Source organism: Phyllostomus hastatus, unplaced genomic scaffold, assembly GCF_019186645.2.
Source record: "Phyllostomus hastatus isolate PE091 unplaced genomic scaffold, TTU_PhHast_1.1 phas_contig_137, whole genome shotgun sequence".
NCBI lineage: Eukaryota > Metazoa > Chordata > Mammalia > Chiroptera > Phyllostomidae > Phyllostomus > Phyllostomus hastatus.
The window spans coordinates 8,421,253-8,438,309 of NW_025333583.1; the positions used below are offsets into that span (position 1 = coordinate 8,421,253).

General features: G+C 58.4%; 1 protein-coding gene across 1 annotated transcript; it reads right to left on the minus strand.

Annotated features, from left to right (window-relative positions):
- Positions 1–511: 511 nt before the first annotated feature.
- WNT6 (Wnt family member 6) lies at positions 512–14,429 on the minus strand. The gene is made up of 4 exons (XM_045854752.1): positions 14,117–14,429; positions 3,495–3,715; positions 2,948–3,282; positions 512–1,344 (listed from the first exon to the last, which is right to left on the minus strand). The coding sequence occupies exons 1-4, from the start codon at positions 14,194–14,196 to the stop codon at positions 883–885; spliced, it is 1,098 nt and encodes a 365-aa protein (XP_045710708.1). The 5' UTR covers positions 14,197–14,429; the 3' UTR covers positions 512–882.
- Positions 14,430–17,057: the final 2,628 nt, after the last annotated feature.

Sequence of the window (17,057 nt, forward strand, 5' to 3'; positions counted from 1 at the left end):
TGATGTTACTAATAACGTATTTCATCACATCCTACAGTTCTTAAAGTGCTTTAATCCTATGGACTTGGGTGGCCCTAGAAGTCTGCCCATGAGTCCCCCGGGGATCACAAACAGAGGGGCAGAGGACGGTGTCGCACCCCCCTAGAACCCTGATGGGAGCTGAAGGGCCCTGAGTGTACCAGCAGAGGCGTCCGGCCTGCTCTCCCCAGACCCTCTGCGGAGTCTGCTCCCTTAAAGAGGGATGACTACTTCTTCCCCAGAGTGCAGATCCAGGCCCTAGGCATGTGACGAGAGTGAATAAGAAGAATGCCAAGGGGAGACATGGCAGTCTTCACCGTGGTTGCCAGGAGAGCCCAGTCTCATGGGGGGGTGGGGGGCGGGGAGGATAGGGACCCAGGGTAAGGAGCTCTGAATTGCTCCCTTTGGAGCACTCCTTCCAGAGCCTGGCGCCATGCAAACCGGCAGGAGACCAGCCCCCTCCCAAACTGTGGGCCCAGTCCTCCTGGTTTAAATATCTTTATTGATACTAAACATACCCCCAGAACCCATGGCCAGCAGTTCTGAGGAGGCCCGCATCCAGAGGCCTAGAGAGGGGCTCTTTGGTTTCCATCTGGGGGCGGAGGAGAGAGAACTCCCTAGAGCTCGTAATCGCCACCAGAACTCTCTAAAGTGCCTCTAGGGGAGGGGGATGGTCCCTCCAATGCCCTGGGCCTTCCTGGGCACGCGTGTATCTCCAGACTCACCTCCTCAGTTACCAGGGGCCCGGGAGATGGACTTTGGCAAGGGTAAACTGGGCCAAGGCAGCGCCCTCTGCTGGAGCCCAGGTGTCACAAAGGTAGCGAGAGGCGGCTCTGCACGCAGTTGGGAGAGCTGCGCCGGGGGTCAGAGGCAGAGGCTGAGCTCCTTGCGCACCAGGCATTGGTGGCACTGCACTACGCAGCACCAGTGGAAGCGGCACAGGCAGTTCTCCTCGAGCTGCACGCTCTCCTGGCGGTGCCCGCGACCACAGCACAGCAGGTCGCAGCCGCTGAGGTCCAGGGCACTACTGTTGCAGGCGCGGCCCCGCGTACCGGGAGAACCTGTGCGCCGGTTGGGGGCGCAGAAGTCGGGCGAGTCGGCGACGTAGAGTAGGTCAGCTCCGCTAGGCGGCTTGAGACTGCGGACCGCGGGCAGCAGAGCCTTGCCATCGTTGGTGCCCATGACACGCGAGGCGCCGTGGAAGCGCTCGAGCAGCTCCGCGCCCACCTCGCGGAACGGGGGCAGCTTCTGCCAGCACGTGCGCAGAGCGCAGGAGCCCGACAGTCCGTGGCATTTGCACTCGGTGCGCGTGTGGCTCCGCACGGCCTGCGAGGAGCAGAGGAGCGGTGCAGATGGAGACGGATGTGGGGCTCGGGGCGCGAAAAGGCCCAGAGGACGGACAGACAAAATGTAAGAGATGGGGAGCGGACTGAATAGATGAAAAATCAGGCCTTCTCCCCACTACCTAAATAAAAAAAAAAAAACCCACAACCAAAACAAAACAAAAAACCGGCGAGCGCAAGGAGGAGATCGAGGAAACGACAGCCCCAAGAGGAGGGGAAGAACGACAAGGATGGAGGAGTAGAAGTGGGCAGCGCGGGACAGAATGCAGCACAGAGATTCCGGGGAAAGTCGAGTGGGCAGCAGGGGTGCGATTCTCCCGGGGCGGGGAGGGGCCGGGGCGGGGGCCGGGGCGGGTGGGGGGGCGGGCAGTAGTAGCTGTCGCACCTTCTTCCTCCTGCCAACGCTCACCGCCCCAGGCAGGGTTGAGTAGAGACGCAGAGCCCGCGCCCTGGGCGTCTGTCTCCACCACCCCTCCCCAACCCTCTCCAACAAGTATGTGGGCCTGTCAGGACATTCTTCCCTGGGCCCCCTTACCACCCCCCCACCCCCCGCCCAATGCCTCAGGCCCAAACCCTAGAGGACACAGGATGTGTGTGGGGATGCCCTAGAGCACCCCAGAACTGAGCCATAGGGCCCACTGTGGAGGTACCACCGAGAACCGAGAACGGGAACCCAGGAGTCCTGCCCTCTATTTGCTCTTTGCATCTAAGAGTCATGGCCCCACTTGAGACTCATGGGGTCAAATGACGCAAGAAGATCATCCCTAAAAGCTCAGAGTGCAGGTTCCCTCCTTCCCGCTGGAAACATCTAACCCAGGCAGGTTTTTTTGTCCCTAAACAGGAGCCCCTGGAGCCTTCTTGTTGCAGAGAGGAAGGGAGAGGCTGCCAGGGTTCAGGGCAGGGCCCGGTCTGGGGTTGCTGGGCAGCTAGTCGGCAAGAGCGCAGATTTGGTTCCAGCTTTCCTGGCCTCTGCCTGACCCCCTCCTGCCTCCACCAGGACCTGCTCCTGTCCCTCAGTCCTTCTCAAGCCTACTGCGCCATGGGCCTGTCCTAGCCCCTTTCCAGGCCTCCCCCACACCTGGCTCCTCTACCTCAAGGCCCCATAACTTTGCGCCAGCTTCTGCCCTTCCTTTCATCCCCAGCCTTTGTCTCCACCCTCTGTCCCTGCCCTGACAGCCGCATCTCTACCCTCCCCAAGCTTTTCCCTACCTGTCCTGTCTCAGAGATATGCCCTTTCTACCTGCGCTCCCTAAAAGCCCCAACCAAGTCCTCTTCCCTGGGTAATTCTCCCTACCCTGCCCCAGGCCCCCCAAGTGACCATCTTCTAGGCTGGCCAGCTGGCCTCCCACACGTCCATCAAGCCCCCCAGACCATTTCCCAGGTGGCCCCCCACTGTCACGCTGGCTCACACAGATGAACATACTCCTGCACATGCACACCCTCCCTCCCTCGCGCACTTCCACAAATGCGCTCCTGCACTCACACACATCTCTCCCACATCCACTGACACACACACACACACACACACACACACATTTCCACACACATGCACACACACACGCTTACCCATCCCCGCCCATACTCACCAGCCGGCCTGCCTCATTGTTGTGAAGCTGCACCAGCGCTCGGATGTCCCCACCTCCCCGCTTGTGCCGGGCGTCCATAAAGAGCCTGGACTTCTCATCCCCGAAGTCCACATCATCACCGCAGCCTCCCCACTCCCAGGCTGCGCTGCCCTCTGGGGAGCCCACAAGGCCAGGGGGCCCGAGGGTGCCTGGCAGGCCAGGGGGTCTTGGCGGGGCCCGCCTGCGGGGCGCCTGGCAGCCACACTGCAGCAGCTCACCCATGGAGCAGGCCTGCGTGACTGCGTGGCTGGCTCCTGCAGCTGTGACGGCAAAGACGAAGGCAGTCTCCCGGATGTCTGCGGGGACAGCGAGTGGCAGTCAGCCTGCAGCACCGAAGCTGAGTCCTGGGGGACTTGGTGGGTGGGGCAGTGAGGTGTGGGGCTGGGTGGGGCTGGGAGACGGGGTCAGGGCAGCGTGTCCAAAGATCCGTGGGAGAGGTGGGGCTCAGACAGCCTCCCCAAACCTCCACCCTCTCCTTGGCGCCCCCAGGTCCCCTCCTCACACTGACCCTGCTGCAGGATGCGCCCAAAGGCCTTGCTGTGGCTGGAGCAATTCCAGCGGCGGAAACGGAACTGGAACTGGCACTCTCGAACCCCAAGCCGGGCTCCCCGCGCTAGCTCGGCCACTACTTCTGGCTCCTCCTGGCACAACTCAGCCTGCCGCCCTGCCAGCCTCCGTGCCTTCCTGCAGATGCTGGTGGGGTCCATGACCAACGGGCTGCCCACCGCCCTGGGAAGCGAAACACAGCAAGTCAGGGATATAGCTCGAAGGGCTGGGGTGACAGAGAGAGAGACCAGCCCCACGCAGCCCACAGCCAGGAGTCCAGGTACGTCCCCCCAACCCCACCGCCAACTAAGACTGAGATTCTCCTATCGGGTTCTCTTACCATTCCATCCATGTCTGTGTTCCCTTTTAACTAGATTCTAGACTGAAATTACTAAGAGCAAGGCTTCGGTCTTATCCTTCTGTGCACATCTTAATTTTTATTCCATTTTGACTCAAGGTGAAGGCAACTGGCACCAGGTAGGCCAAGACTAAAATTCAACAGGCCTCGCGCAAAAGGGAGAAAGGGAAGAAATTAACAGAAGGAAGATCAAGAAGGCTGTCAAAGAAAAGAAACTCTGTATAGATACTAAAGAAAAGGATCTTTGGAAAGAGATAAAAAAAAAAAAAAGAACTGGTCTTAGTGGACCCCACGCTGGGCATGTCAGCTGAAAAGCTCTGATGCTGGAAAGACATGGGCTGTTCCAAGGGACGCAGAGAGCCATCGGATGGCTGGGGGACGAAGCCTCGGAGGAAAGTCACACTCCCTCTGCCGCCCGAGCTTCTCCTGGAAAATGGGAAGGACGAGCTTGGGTCTCTGAGGCGGGCCCTCCCACCACGACGGCCTCTGTGTCCCTGAACTGGAGGGCAGGAGCGAGGAGCCGGAGCCTGAGTCCCTGAAGCGCTGTGAAGCAGGCGACAGCGAGCCGCCTTCTGCTGCTGCAGGAGCTGTGGCCTGTCCAGAGCAGGATGGCAGCGAGCCAAGCCCTGTGCCCTGCGGGGACATAGCCAATTGGGGCAGGGGGACGCTGACTGGGTGGGGAAGCGCCTCATGGGGAGTTCCGCACGTTTTCACAAACCCCTCCGCGCCCAGCCTTCATTCTGACAGGAGGGCTACCGTTTGGGTATCACATACCCGGCCCCTGCAGGTTCACGGGACGGGGCATCCACCCCTGGGCGGAAGGGCTTTCGTCACATTGCTCTCATTTGAATGCTTCACTGGGTCTTGTAGGAATGAGTGGGTTGAGCCCTCGGGAGCTGAGGGTCCTCTGAGACCATTCAAAAACCCTTCAGCAGAAAAAGACTCTGGGCAGGCAGTGAGAAGTGGTTCCAGAAGGCAGAAAATGAGGAGGAAAATGAAGGTAGTTAGGTGTCGAAGGTCAACGTGGCCTCTTTTCAATTTAGCTTTAGCGTGCATCCACCCCCACTGTCCCCATTTGTTCCACAGGCAGAGGCTACCCAGGCATGTTCCACAGGCAGAGGCTCCACAACAATGAGATGTAATGGGCTTCGATAGCAGCGAAAAGAATTCAGGTCTTGAGACAGAACTTAACATTGAGGAGTGAGATGCTTGAAGCAGGGGTCACAGGAAGATGTGTAAGCCCCGTCCTCTGAGGTCCCCCCCACACACACCACACTCACACACGCCCTGTAGGTCACTGTCTTCATCCCTATCCAAGCAGTCTGGAGCCAAGGTTCCTTCCTCAACAGAGGGACTTACAGCCCAGACCAGCGATGTTCAACCCGTGTGTCACAAGAACTTCTAAAGCATGCGATACCTGCCTATTCATTCAGGAGCCCTGACCTCTTTTCCCTTGGATTGTCAAACATGGCAACAGCCAACACAACAATAGCAGCCCGGTGTGAATGAATCAAAATTTTGTACCTATGTTTGGTCAGATAGGCAAAATACATTTTTATATAATATGTGTATATATTTTTATAATACATAACATATCCTGTGCCGCAGAATTTTAGTGATTAGTTTATGTGTGCCATGAGGTGAAAAAAGTTGAAAATCCCTGGTCCAGCCCTTCCCTCCTCCATGCTCAGGACCTGCCCATCACTGCATTCCAACTGTAGCCTGGGAAGCTCCAGCCCCAGCCCTCTCCCAACCCTAGAGAAGTGATGGATGGAGCAGCGGGCAGTCGGCCAAGGGCAGGGCCACCAGGCTGGCTCCCGGTGGCCCAGTGACCTCCAAGAGTCGATCTCTAGCTGTCTACCCTCCCACCCACTTCCCTCACCTCGTTACAAAAAGCACTGGAGACAGCCCCCCGTGTGGTCACACAGGGGCAGCAGGTAAGACTATGAGCATCTAAGAGTTAGAACCGTCATGTTCGCTTGTCTCCTAGGCAGGTTTGTAGGTGCCGAATCATGTTTCCCCTCCATTTTTATGAAAATGTTGCATACGATGAATAATTGCTATAATGCTACAATGAACACCATTGAATACCTGTTTCTGAGTGAATAAATGAGCCATCGAAGGAGATCCTTCCTGGAGCTCGTCTCCTGTCCACATGCCATTTCAAGACTACTAATTCGTTTCCATGGACATTTTACTTCTCCCACTGGATTCAGATGCAGGGAAGCAGACCTCCCCAGGCTGTCCAGGTCCTCTCCCGCCACCCACTTGTCCAGGACTCCACCTAGGAGTCTGGGGCCCTGCACACTCAACCCTCCCCATGCTACTAAGTTCCCCAGTCCCCCTCCCCAGCCCTGCCCTCTGCTAACTCCCTACTTTCCCAAGGTCTACCGGCCTTATCTTCCCAAGGTTACTCAGTCCCCATCTCTCTCCACTCCCTCCTCCGGTCCTAGGAAAGCAGGAGAGGGAGGGGGTATGCAGGGAAGAAAGGCAAAAAATCTCTTGACCTTATCTGCTTCCCAGGGGCTAGAGATAGAGGACTCAGGAGGATTCCTGGCTGCCTGGGAACTAGACTTGTTTACAGGCTGGTCAGGAGAAGGGATGGGCAGTTGTAGCGGCCAGAATCCCAAGGGACCCGTTCGCTCCCTGCCCTCTGCTCCTCACTCCCATCCTCGAGTCACAGGAAAGGGAACTCCAGAAAATGAGTGGCCGGGGTTCACTGGGCAGAACACTGAGCCTCACTTCCGCACCCCGGTCCCCGTCCGCTGAGCTACTCCGGGCAAGTGAGTTCCCGCTCCGGGCTGCAGAAACACGAGGAGCTAGCGTGAACAGCTTGAACACCCCCTCTAACTTCAACACTTGACTCCGCATCAAGAAATAACTCCCCCATCTTCCTTCTTCCTTTACCCCCCTTCTTTTCCCTTCTGCTTCCTTAAGGAATGAACCCTGCTGCTGGTGCCTCTGAGTCAGCATTGTCCAGGGACCAGCTCGTAGGAGCTGTGCCCATTCGGGAACACCTGCACGTTCTGAGGCTGGAGCACAGGGGTAGTAGTAAGTGTGTGGTATAGAATATGGAAGGTCTGAGATCCTAATCAAGTAGACATTCCTGGGCATAGCAACAATGAGGCTAGCCCTAAGAGAAATCAGTATGCAGACAAGAAGGGACAAGCCTAGGGTTAGCCATTCTAACTGGCTTGGCCTGCGCCAAATCTTCCTCCCAGGGAGCTTGGTGACAACAGGGGCTGGCCAGTTCCTACTGGCAACCTCTGCAGATCTTGCCCAGGAGGCCCCAGCTTCTGGCCTAATCTACCTTTCCTTTCCCAGATTCGCAGGGCCTCGGAGAAAGCCAGAGATAGGGTAGTCCTGCTGCATCAACCTGCCCTGCATTGTACAGATGAACGGTGTGAGAAGGGAGGCGACCGATGCTGGCCGTTGCTAGAAACTTAGGTGAATACTTTACAAACCAAAGGGCTGGAGGGAAAGTGGCCACAGGAGGTATCAGAAGGCATCAGGTGGCCTTGCACCCCGTCTTCCAGTGGTGGCTAACTGGTAGTGGTGGCTAACTCTGCAGCCACCCCGCATTACACCGCTAAATTCCCGGACTCAGAGCCATCCCCTCCTCACCCCTAGCTCATCAAAATCTTACCCAGCTTCTCTCCAAGCTCATCTGAGCTGCCACTTGCCCTGAGGCCCCTCCTCTGGGCCCCAGGCCTCACTGGTCTCCCCCTCCACACCGTTCTACCTGTCACCCATTGGGGGCTTACTTGTTATCGTGCCAGTGGCATAATTACTTTGTCATGTTTTCTTGTCTATCTCTCCAGTTAGATGGGAAACTCATTGAAGACAAAGGTCTGCCCTGGTTGGGGTGGCTCAGTGGATTGAGTGCCAGCTTTAGAACCAGGGGGTCACCGGTTCGATTCCCAGTTAGGGCACATGCCTGGGTTGCGGATCAGGGGGACACGAGAGGCAACCACACATTGGTGTTTCTCTCCCTCTCTTTCTCCTTCTCTTCCCTTCTTTCTAAAAATGAATTAAATACAGTCTTTTTAAAAAGATGAAGATCTCACAAGGAAGCACCACGTGAGCCATCGGAGCACGCTCAGGGCTTTGGGGGTCCAGCCGACGTGGGTCTGGATCTGGGCGCTGCCATTTGCTCATTCTTCAATATGAGCAAACCCCTAGCGTGTGAAGCTGGCCCTCAGTGTTTGCTGAAGGATGACGAGACTTAACCTTCTGAGCCTGTCTCCGCAACTGTGAAATGGAAGCAACTAATCACGCCTGCCTACTTCCCAGGCGACACAGTAAGGAAGCCTGTCCAGAGAGTGGGCTTCCGCAGTGCCCTTGACCTTCCTGTGCACACCCTTACTCACCGCTGGGCCCGCACGGCCGCAGGGCAGGTGGTAGGAGTGCGGGCAGCGTTTGTGGATTCCTGAGAACTCTCACTTCCCCAACTTTCTGTTCTTGCTGTTCAGCCTGGATCTGTGTGTCCTCACGCCCACCAGCCCTGCCCATGGACCAGCGCATATGCCAGGACCCCAGCCCCCTTCCCCAGAAAGCACTCCTGGGTGGATGGTTGAGGCCAAGGGGATCCCAGACCCTTTTGATGCCCAGCCTCCTCAGAAAGGTCTCACAGTCAGAAAGGTCTCTATGTTCCCACATAGACCATCCCCCCACCCAGGCTCCCTCATCTGACCCTCAGCTCGGGGAGCCAGCAGAGGGAGCCCTGAACCCTGGGGCTGTGGGTGGGGGCGGTACGGGGGTGGGGGAGGTGGGTGGTGGAGAAGGGGCAGAAAAATGTTGCCTGACTGCTGCGAGGCGGCTGGGCCCGGGCCTGTGCCCGCCCGCCTGTCCTGTCCTGCTCTGTCTAACTCCCTAATTACTGCTCCCCCTCCCCCAGTCCCTACTCCCACCCCAACCGCCACATCAAAGCCAGTGATGCCCCAGCTCCATTAACCCCTGCCTACCCACCACCCACCCGTTCCCCCCTCCCACGCCCCACCTCCATGTGGCTCCCTCTGCGCTGTCCTGGACACTGCCCTTTCCACCTCCTCACACTTCTCTGCTCTCCAGGCCTCTCGGGAGAGGCAGGGGCTTCCCCTTCCCTGAGGGACTCCACCATACGAGAGGGCTTCCTATTGCTCAGGGCTGCGAGAGAGGCCGAGGAGTGGTCACATTACTATCCTACCGGATCCCCTGAGGACAAGCTGTGCCTCCCGCTCTCCCACGTGGAGGTGGGGCGCTCCCATGCTGGGGTGAGCATGGGGGAACAGAAAGGGCCTGTAGAAGGCCTTGTACCCCTTTCCTGACTGCCTCCCCCCATAGCACCCAGGGGGAGAGCCCCAGCAGGAGGTGGACTCCTGGCTCCACCCCTCAGCTACCTACACTCTGTGTGGCCTTGGGCCACCTCCTATCCCTGGGCTTGGCTGGACTTCTTACTGTGAGTGAAAAGATGGGACCCGATGATCTCTAAGCCCTTTATTGGTCTAATTTCTGGAATAAAGGGAGAGCTCCGAGTTGGAGGAAACAGCCAGAGAGGCCAGGTGGAAGCTGGAAGGACCCTGCTAGCAACCTTCTGTACCCTTGGCTGCCCCTTCGGCAGTCCCCGACACCCAAGGTCTCCCCCAATTCCACTCCAGGCAGGAAGGAGGGCTCAGGCTAGAGGGCGCTCTCCCCAGGCCCCAGGGGCAGGCTTCTCTGCTCTCCAAGTGCCTCCTGCTCTGGCTGGCTGGGTGCCCCGCTGCCAGCCTGACCACAGCCTGGCTGCCCGCCCCGCCCTCGCCTCATCCCCTCCGCAGCTGCATTTCTTCTTCAAAGTACACATTCGAATCCCCCTGATGGGCCCTGGCGATCAAGCCTCTCACTGACCTCCCCCCACCAACTCCTGGCTTCTGATGAGAACAGGAAAGGAGGGGCCGCACCCCCCCCCCCAGGAAGTGTCACAGTGCCAGGACTCTGGTGGGTTCAGGGCATGCTCTGGCCCAGACTGAGCCAGCCTCCTTTTGCCCCTGCCCTTTTCTGCTCACAGCCCCATTGTCTTCCTCCAGGGAAGCTGCCAAGGCGGGAGGCCCGGAGGGTGGGGCTGGATGACCACCCCACCCCCACCCCACCCTGAGCTTGGCGGGGACCAGCAACAGGACTGCTCACAGAAGATGAGGGGCCCCAGATAAAGATGGGGTGGGAAAGTGTGGCCAGGCTTAGCCTGGGGTGGGGATCGCAGCTGGAAAACCTGGGTTTCAGGAAGACCTGGGTCTGGTCTTTTCCCTGCCTGCCTGTGGGACCGGGCATGAGGCTGTCCTGGCCTGTGGTTCCTGTTTCTACAAGGGAAGGGGGGAGTGAAAAGCAAGAGGAGATGCAGAAAGGGAGTGAGATTGGGTGGTGTTTTTCCCAGTGGAACTGGGGGAAGGTTAGTTTCTTTCTTAGAAAATATAAAACAGAAAGAGGAAAGAGGGAGAGAGAAAACAAGAGATTGGTTTGGCTATTCTGTGAAACTGCATCCATGAATTGAAAGTATAAAAAGATGAGCCAGACATTAAGAAGAACTTTCTGGAGGGGCACAGGGAGCAGACAGAAGGGAGCTGGGGACTAAGAAAGCTATAGCTTCTGTCTCTATGTCTCTCTGTCTCTCTCTCTGTCTCTCTCTCTCTCTCTCTCATTCTCAAGGTGGGCTCTGTCAGGGCCAGAGTGTTGGCTGGACAAGATGGTCCCAAGGCAGCTTGGCCAATGGCCTGGAATCAGGGGTTCAGCAATTCACAAAGAGAGCGTTACTCTGTGAATCACTGTGACAGAGATAGGCAGAGAGGCTGGAGGCAGAATTTAAAAGGCATAAATTGCATTAGGGGAAGAAGGAGAGAGGGAAAGAAGTGAGAGGGAAATCTCTGGAACCTGGAGTCTAGGCCCCTGAGCCTATTCCAGGGCCCAGGCCACTTCCCTCCATGACCCTCCTTTTCCAGCAGAACAGTCCTGCCATTCAGAGTTCCTGGGGACCTCTCTGCTCCCAGCCTGGCTGCTGCCAGCATGTCAGAGTGGACTGCAGGGGGCTACTGCAGGTCCAGCTGCTTTCTGGTCCACCACGGGGCCCAGATCTAGCCAGGTTTGTCTAAGAAGTAGGGAGAAGAGGGCCAGCAAGCAGGTCTCAGACATCAGGGAACAGCCTGGAAGTTCCTGGCCCAAAAAAGCTCTAGTCAAAGTGAAGCTGGGCCGGAGTAGGGTGGGGGTGAGGGGAGGATAAAGAGAGGTAGAAGCCTCAGGCCACCCAGGGGTGCTGGGTCTGGTCCACCAGCCGGATCCTGATCTTGGAGGGCAATGACGGGGTGTGGTGGGGACAGGAGTACAAGCAAGCAGGGTCAAAGATCCTGAGAAAGGGAATCTGGGCTCAGACCGGAGGAATGAAGTATCAGAAACAGACAGGGTAGTGGGGGGGCCGAGGCAGTCAGGAGAGGCAGGTCCTCTCTGAGAAGCATCTGAGTGAGGCAGTCTCTGGATGCCTTATCACCCCAGCCCCTCACTCTTCACCCTGCTCACCCTGCAGCTGTGGCCATGAAGGCTTCTGTGTTCTCCCACACCTGCCCTCCTCCCCTCCTCCCCCACTCCTTGCTTCCCAGCTTCAGGGTCAGTCTCCAAGAGACCAGGTCTCCCTCCCTCTGGTCTGGCTCTCACCCAGCAGCCCCTCCTGAACAAAGGAACCCCCGCAGATACAAATCCCAGAAAGGTGAATCAACCAATGCAGCAACACTCCATAAAACTGCCCCCTGCACCTTTAGCCTCCAGGGCCCCGAAGGCCAAGCCTCTGCCTTCCAGAACCAGGGAAGAGAGCCACCAGAGGACATGGTTGTCAAAATGCAGTGGCTGGCATAGTTGCCCAATGCACGGTGCCTCAGGAGCACAGAGGAGGCCAGGGAGGGAAGACAGAGGGACAGCTTCATGGAGGAAGTGTCATTGTAACTGAGAGCACGAGAACAACTTGGACGAATGGAGAGGGAAGGCAGGGAAGGCAACACTATCAGCGAGAAAGCCCTGTCCCCATACCTTGAGAAAGGGAAAAGTTAGGAAAGGTGTTTGGGAAGCAAGATGTTTACAAAGTTTTGCTTGGGACCCTGGATCTTATTTATTTATTTATTTATTTATTTATTTATTTATTTATTGAGAGAGGGAAAGGGAGAGAGAGAGAGAGAGAGAGAGACAGAGACAGAGACAGAGACAGAGACAGAGACAGAGAGAAGCATGGATGTGTGAGAGCCACATCAACCGGTTTACTCTTGCATGCCCCTAACCATAAACCTGGCCTGCAACCCACACATGTGCCTTGACTGGGAATCGAACCCAGGACCCCTTGGTTCACAGACCAGTGCTCAATCCACTGAGCCACACCGGCCAGGGTGGGATCCTGGATTTAAATGGAAACGAATTCCCCTTCATACCCACGAGGTCTCTGGACAGAACCTGGGGTGTGAAAGAGGGAACTCAAATTTAAGGAGTATCTATCAGTGTCAGATCATTTTGTAAGTCGTCCACCTAATGCCACCGCCAAGCCTGCTAGACAGAAAAATTGCTTCCCTATTTTACAGCTGAGACGTTGAGGGAGGTGGGGCGAGCAGTGGAAAAGAGTGCCTTGCCCAAAGTTACAAACTTCACTGGAGAAGGTCAGATCTCAGGCCTATTTCAAAGCTGCTACTGCATTATGCTAAACCAGGATAGAAGGATGCATATTGCCTAGCAGGACCTGGGTCGTCCTAGATTTGCCCCCTCACTGACACCACTGAGGGATGCTCTCACGCGTCACAGAAGAGGGATCTCGGCCAGTAGCTCCTTGCGTGAACACCCTCCTCTCTATCTCCCTAAAATGCAATTGTCAACCTGTGTGCCTGTGTGCCACAAGAAACTTTAAACCATGCAATACCTGACTATTTAGTCAGGCGCACTGACCTCTCTTCCCTTAGATTGTCAAAACAGTGACAGCAGCCAACACCATAGCCACCCAGTGTGAATGAATCAAACTTATGACTATTTTTGTCAGAATGGCAAATATATATATTTTGCTGTGCCACAGAATTTTAGTAATTAGTTTCTGTGTGCCAAGAGATGAAAAAGGCTGGAAAATGCCCTAGAAGAGATTGATCTGCCCGCTCCACCCCTCCTTCCAAATCCCCCGAAGTGTGTGTGCGTATGAGGGGAGGGGAGTGTAGAAAATCCAGCCAATGACATGGCTATATGCAAATGAGCAAGGCCATGCCTTCTTAGGATTGGCTGATGCGTCAGTGATCTTGTCCAAGTCCCTCCTCTTTAAACACCAAAGCTATTCCGGGACGGTCTCCGCTGCTCTGGACACTGGGAAGGAAAAAAAAGTCTAGGGGGTCCAGATGTCTGAGCGGTCCCGACTGGGCACCCACCTTCCCAGCCCCTACCCAAGTCCGCAAGGCTCAGAGTTCCTACAACCTTGGCTGCCTAGGGTGTCTGTCTAGCTCCGGCCAGTTCCGGAAAGATGTCCTCATCCCTTGGCTGGCCAAGCCTCAGTCCTTTTCACCAGACCCTCCCCGGTTCCCAGTACATTCTGAGCTGCAAATTCACTTTATCCTTGACCCCGTATCTGCAAGGTCCAGGCGCCTGAGTCCCTTTCCTCCTCCTCTTTGTCCGGGGACGAGGAAATAGAGAAAGCCAAGGTCCTGACTCAGTTTCCCCCTTCCTCCTGCCACCGCCGACCACACTGAGGGAGCCCAGAGGGAAGTGGATGGATCGGTGAGCAAAGTGGGGCGGGGAAGAGGCGGCCGTGTGACCCTACCTGCCTATGGCTTCCTACTTTGCTCCTCTCTTTTCCCCAAACCCGGGCCACCGGGTCCCTTAAATCCAGAGCCCTCCTCGTCACTCTCTTCTTCGGATCGCTGACTACAGATCTTCCCTCGGGCTCTCTGGTAGCTCTTTCCCATCCACCCACCAGTTCCTTGGTGACCTGGATTGAGCGCATAACCTGGGAGGGAGGCGGGGTGTGGGACACGGGAGGAGGAAGTACAATCGAACGTGCGGGGGTAGGCTAGAGCCGCCCAAGTGGCGGTTCACGAAGTGCCCTGGGTGGAGGCCGGCAGGAGAGCGGTACGCACCTCCCCCGCACCGCCCCAGCGCGCAGGTGGAGCCGGGGGGCGGCGGGGCTGCGGTTCCGGGCAGTCCGGCAGGAGGTCCCCACCCTCGAGCGTCCGGAGCCGCACCGGGACGGGACAGCCCGATGCAGGACTCACCACCACAGTCCGCCGACGTGCGCGGGACACAGGAGCAGCAGCAGCAGCAGCCCGAGGCGGGAGGACACGGGCGGCAGCATCGTGACCGCTCTGAGGCCCGCCGGTGCGGGCAAGGGGCGAGGCTGCGGGGCCGGCCGGTGCGCGCAGGGGCTTCAGGGCGAGTGCGGCTCCGGCGGCGGCGGCCGGGAGGCAATGGCTCCGGTGGCGGCAAGAGGGCCCATCCCGGGCTGGAAGGGCGCGGCGGAGGCGGAGAGCGGACGGGGCAGCCAGCGCCTGTGTCTCCGGCCGAGCTCGCTCGGGAGAAGAAATCAGAGCCGGGGGCGGAGGTGGGAGGGGAGCGGGGCCCGGGCGGGGGCGGGGGGCAGGGAGGCTGTTGGGGTGGCAGTTGCGACAGTCGGGCGGCGGGACTCTCGGGAGGTAGCCTTGCGCCCCGGGGCGGCAGGCGCGGAGCGCCGCGGAGGGCGGGGAGCGAGGGTCCGGGGCGGGGCCCGAGAGCGCTCGTGGCGGCGGGTCCCGCCCGCCTCGCCCCCTCACCTCGCCTCTCGCGGAATGGGAGCCCCTCGCCGCCGCCGCGCGGAGTCGGGGGCAAGGAGGGCGGGGAAGTAGGGTGGAGCAGGGTGCCGGGGGGGGGGGGGGGAGAAGAGGAGCTGAGGAATGGGGGACGGGCTGGAAGGGAGACGTTTGACAGGTTTGTTGACTGTAAAGAGAGAAAACTTCCCAAGAATGAGGGAGTTGGGGGGGGGGGCGGGGAGGGCGGTGCGGAGGGTGATGCTGGAATGGGGGCCAGGAGAGGAAGTCCGCCCGGGGCTCTGGGTGCTCCGGGGAGGGCTGTCTGTCGAGCTCGAGGGTCGGACGGGCGGACTCCGGAGGGGGTCACCTCTAACCAGACCCCGCCTCCGCGTCTCGCGCCCCTCTCTCAGCCTCTCCTTGAGAAAGGGAGGAAGCCCTAGGCCTCCATTCTTGCTCCCCAGGCACCCCGCCTCTTCGAGCCCGCGTTCCGGGGAGGGGGGTGCGGAGGGGAGATTAGAGAGCTAGAGGAATCTCCTGATGGCCTGCGCTCAAGTGCTCGCACGCGTCAGCGAGCGATCGAGCGGAGGCTGCAGGCTTGCAAGACACTGAGGGATCAGGACCCGCTGCAGCCGGGCCTCACGCATCCGCGTGTTCTCGCCTCCCGTTGCGTCCCCAGCTTGGCGGGGCCAGAAGGGGTAGGAGAGCCAGCTGCAGGTGAGATGGCATTTATTCGATTCTCTAATGCCGCAAAAATGTCTTTGATGCCCCTGGCCCCCTCCCCACGTGGGGAGATCAAAGGCTCCGTGGGAAGGAGGGACAGCTCCATTCATCACGGCCTCGGGGCTGGCAACGGCTGCAGCCCGCGCTCCTCCCCTCCGGCCCCACATGCCCCAGGGGTGCTGAGGGACAGGTGGTGCGGGACATTCCTCAGCGAGGGCCAGTCGCCGAACCAACTACCGTCATCTATCTGGAGCAGTCATCAACCTTTAGGAATGTACTGGGGCAGGGAGGACAGATCCAGGACCTCAGGCCTGAGGGGCAGACACCTCAAGCTCCCAGAGGAAAGCTCTTGGTGGTTTGAGTGCAAGTGTGTGGGGGGGGGGCGGGGGGGGGAGTTGGCCTGAATGTGGGGAGTGAAGCCACTTCCAAGAAAAACACCCCTGGTGAGCAGAGAGATTCTGAGTACCCCGGAATGTGGAAACGAGTGGATGGGGATGAGGAGCCTGGGGATTAAGAGGTTATGACAAAAGACGAGGGGAGTCTACCCCACAGGAGGGGGCAGCTCTGGACCAGGAAGGGCAGGATGAGGAAGGGAGAAGGGAAATGGAGACATGTCAGCCTAGGCACACAGGAAAGCCCCCGGGCTTGCCAGGAGCCCCGCCCCAGGGCCCTGGTGTCTGAGCTGTTGGTCTAATTCCTGGGTACAGAGAGTTCTGCTGAGGGCCCAGAACACTCTAGAGAAGGGGAGGAGACCCTGGGGGAGGGGCTGGTGGCTGAGGGAGTCAGTGAGGAGGGCATGGCCCAAGTGCCGCCTTCATAGCATCCAGATGCCATGCGCAGTCCCTGCACCTATTAATTTCATGCACAGTTGCTGTTTCTGCAAGGCAAGCCCAGCTCCGGGCAGTGCTCATCCAAAGACGTGTCCAGGTTAGGCACACACTCGGGCCAGATGGTGCCCAACAGACTGTTGGGGGCCCTGTAGGGGTCACTGGAGGCTGCAGGTGGCCAATGACCAGCCCCCCCCCCACCCCAGCCACCGCCTGGGTTCTGAACCCCCGCCCCCACCCTGCTACTGTTATTGCAGATTATGAAATGCTCTCCTTATCCTGCATTCTTCTCAGAGGCAAGAATTTTAATGTATTTGTCTTTGTCATCAGGGGACCAGGGCTCTGGGACCGCCCTGCCTCTGCCTGAGGAGGGAGCGCCCCAAATCTGGTCCCAGCTGCCTCCAGACCCCAGTCTCTCTCTATTACCACCCCCTCGTGCCCTAGCCCTGCCCCCCGCCTCCCCCTTCTGAGACATAGTCTCTCTGTGGGGTGGATAAAAATGATGTTATTGAAACAACAGAATTGGGAGCAGTGGCAGGGAGCAGGGATCAGCTCAGGAAACTGGGGCGTTTGCCAAGAAGACTTCTCCCCCGCAGGCGGCCTTTCTGCCCCCACCCCCCACCTTTCCTACAAACACACACAGATCGCCCCACCCCTCCTGCAGTGCTCTCTCTGGTCAGATCTTGCAGAGTATTTGTCCATCCCTGGACTCCTCAGCTCCTTGTCCTGTCTGCCTGCCCCAGAGTCCCATTCCAGAATCCATGGCTCAGGGTGCCTGCCTAAGCACTGGGGCAGGGGAGGGGTGGGCCGTAGTCTGTGATGCACATGCCTCCTCAAGCCCCAGTGCCCAGGGCCTGGGCTCCAAGGGAAACCTTGCCTCTGCT

Coding starts and splice junctions, on each gene's coding strand:
- WNT6 (XM_045854752.1), bottom strand. CDS start 14,196: ATGCTGCCGCCCGTGTCCTCCCGCCTCGGGCTGCTGCTGCTGCTGCTC. Junction 3,283..3,494: donor TGGGCGCATCCTGCAGCAGG/GTCAGTGTGAGG, acceptor CTGTCCCCGCAG/ACATCCGGGAGACTGCCTTC. Junction 1,345..2,947: donor ACAATGAGGCAGGCCGGCTG/GTGAGTATGGGC, acceptor TGCTCCTCGCAG/GCCGTGCGGAGCCACACGCG.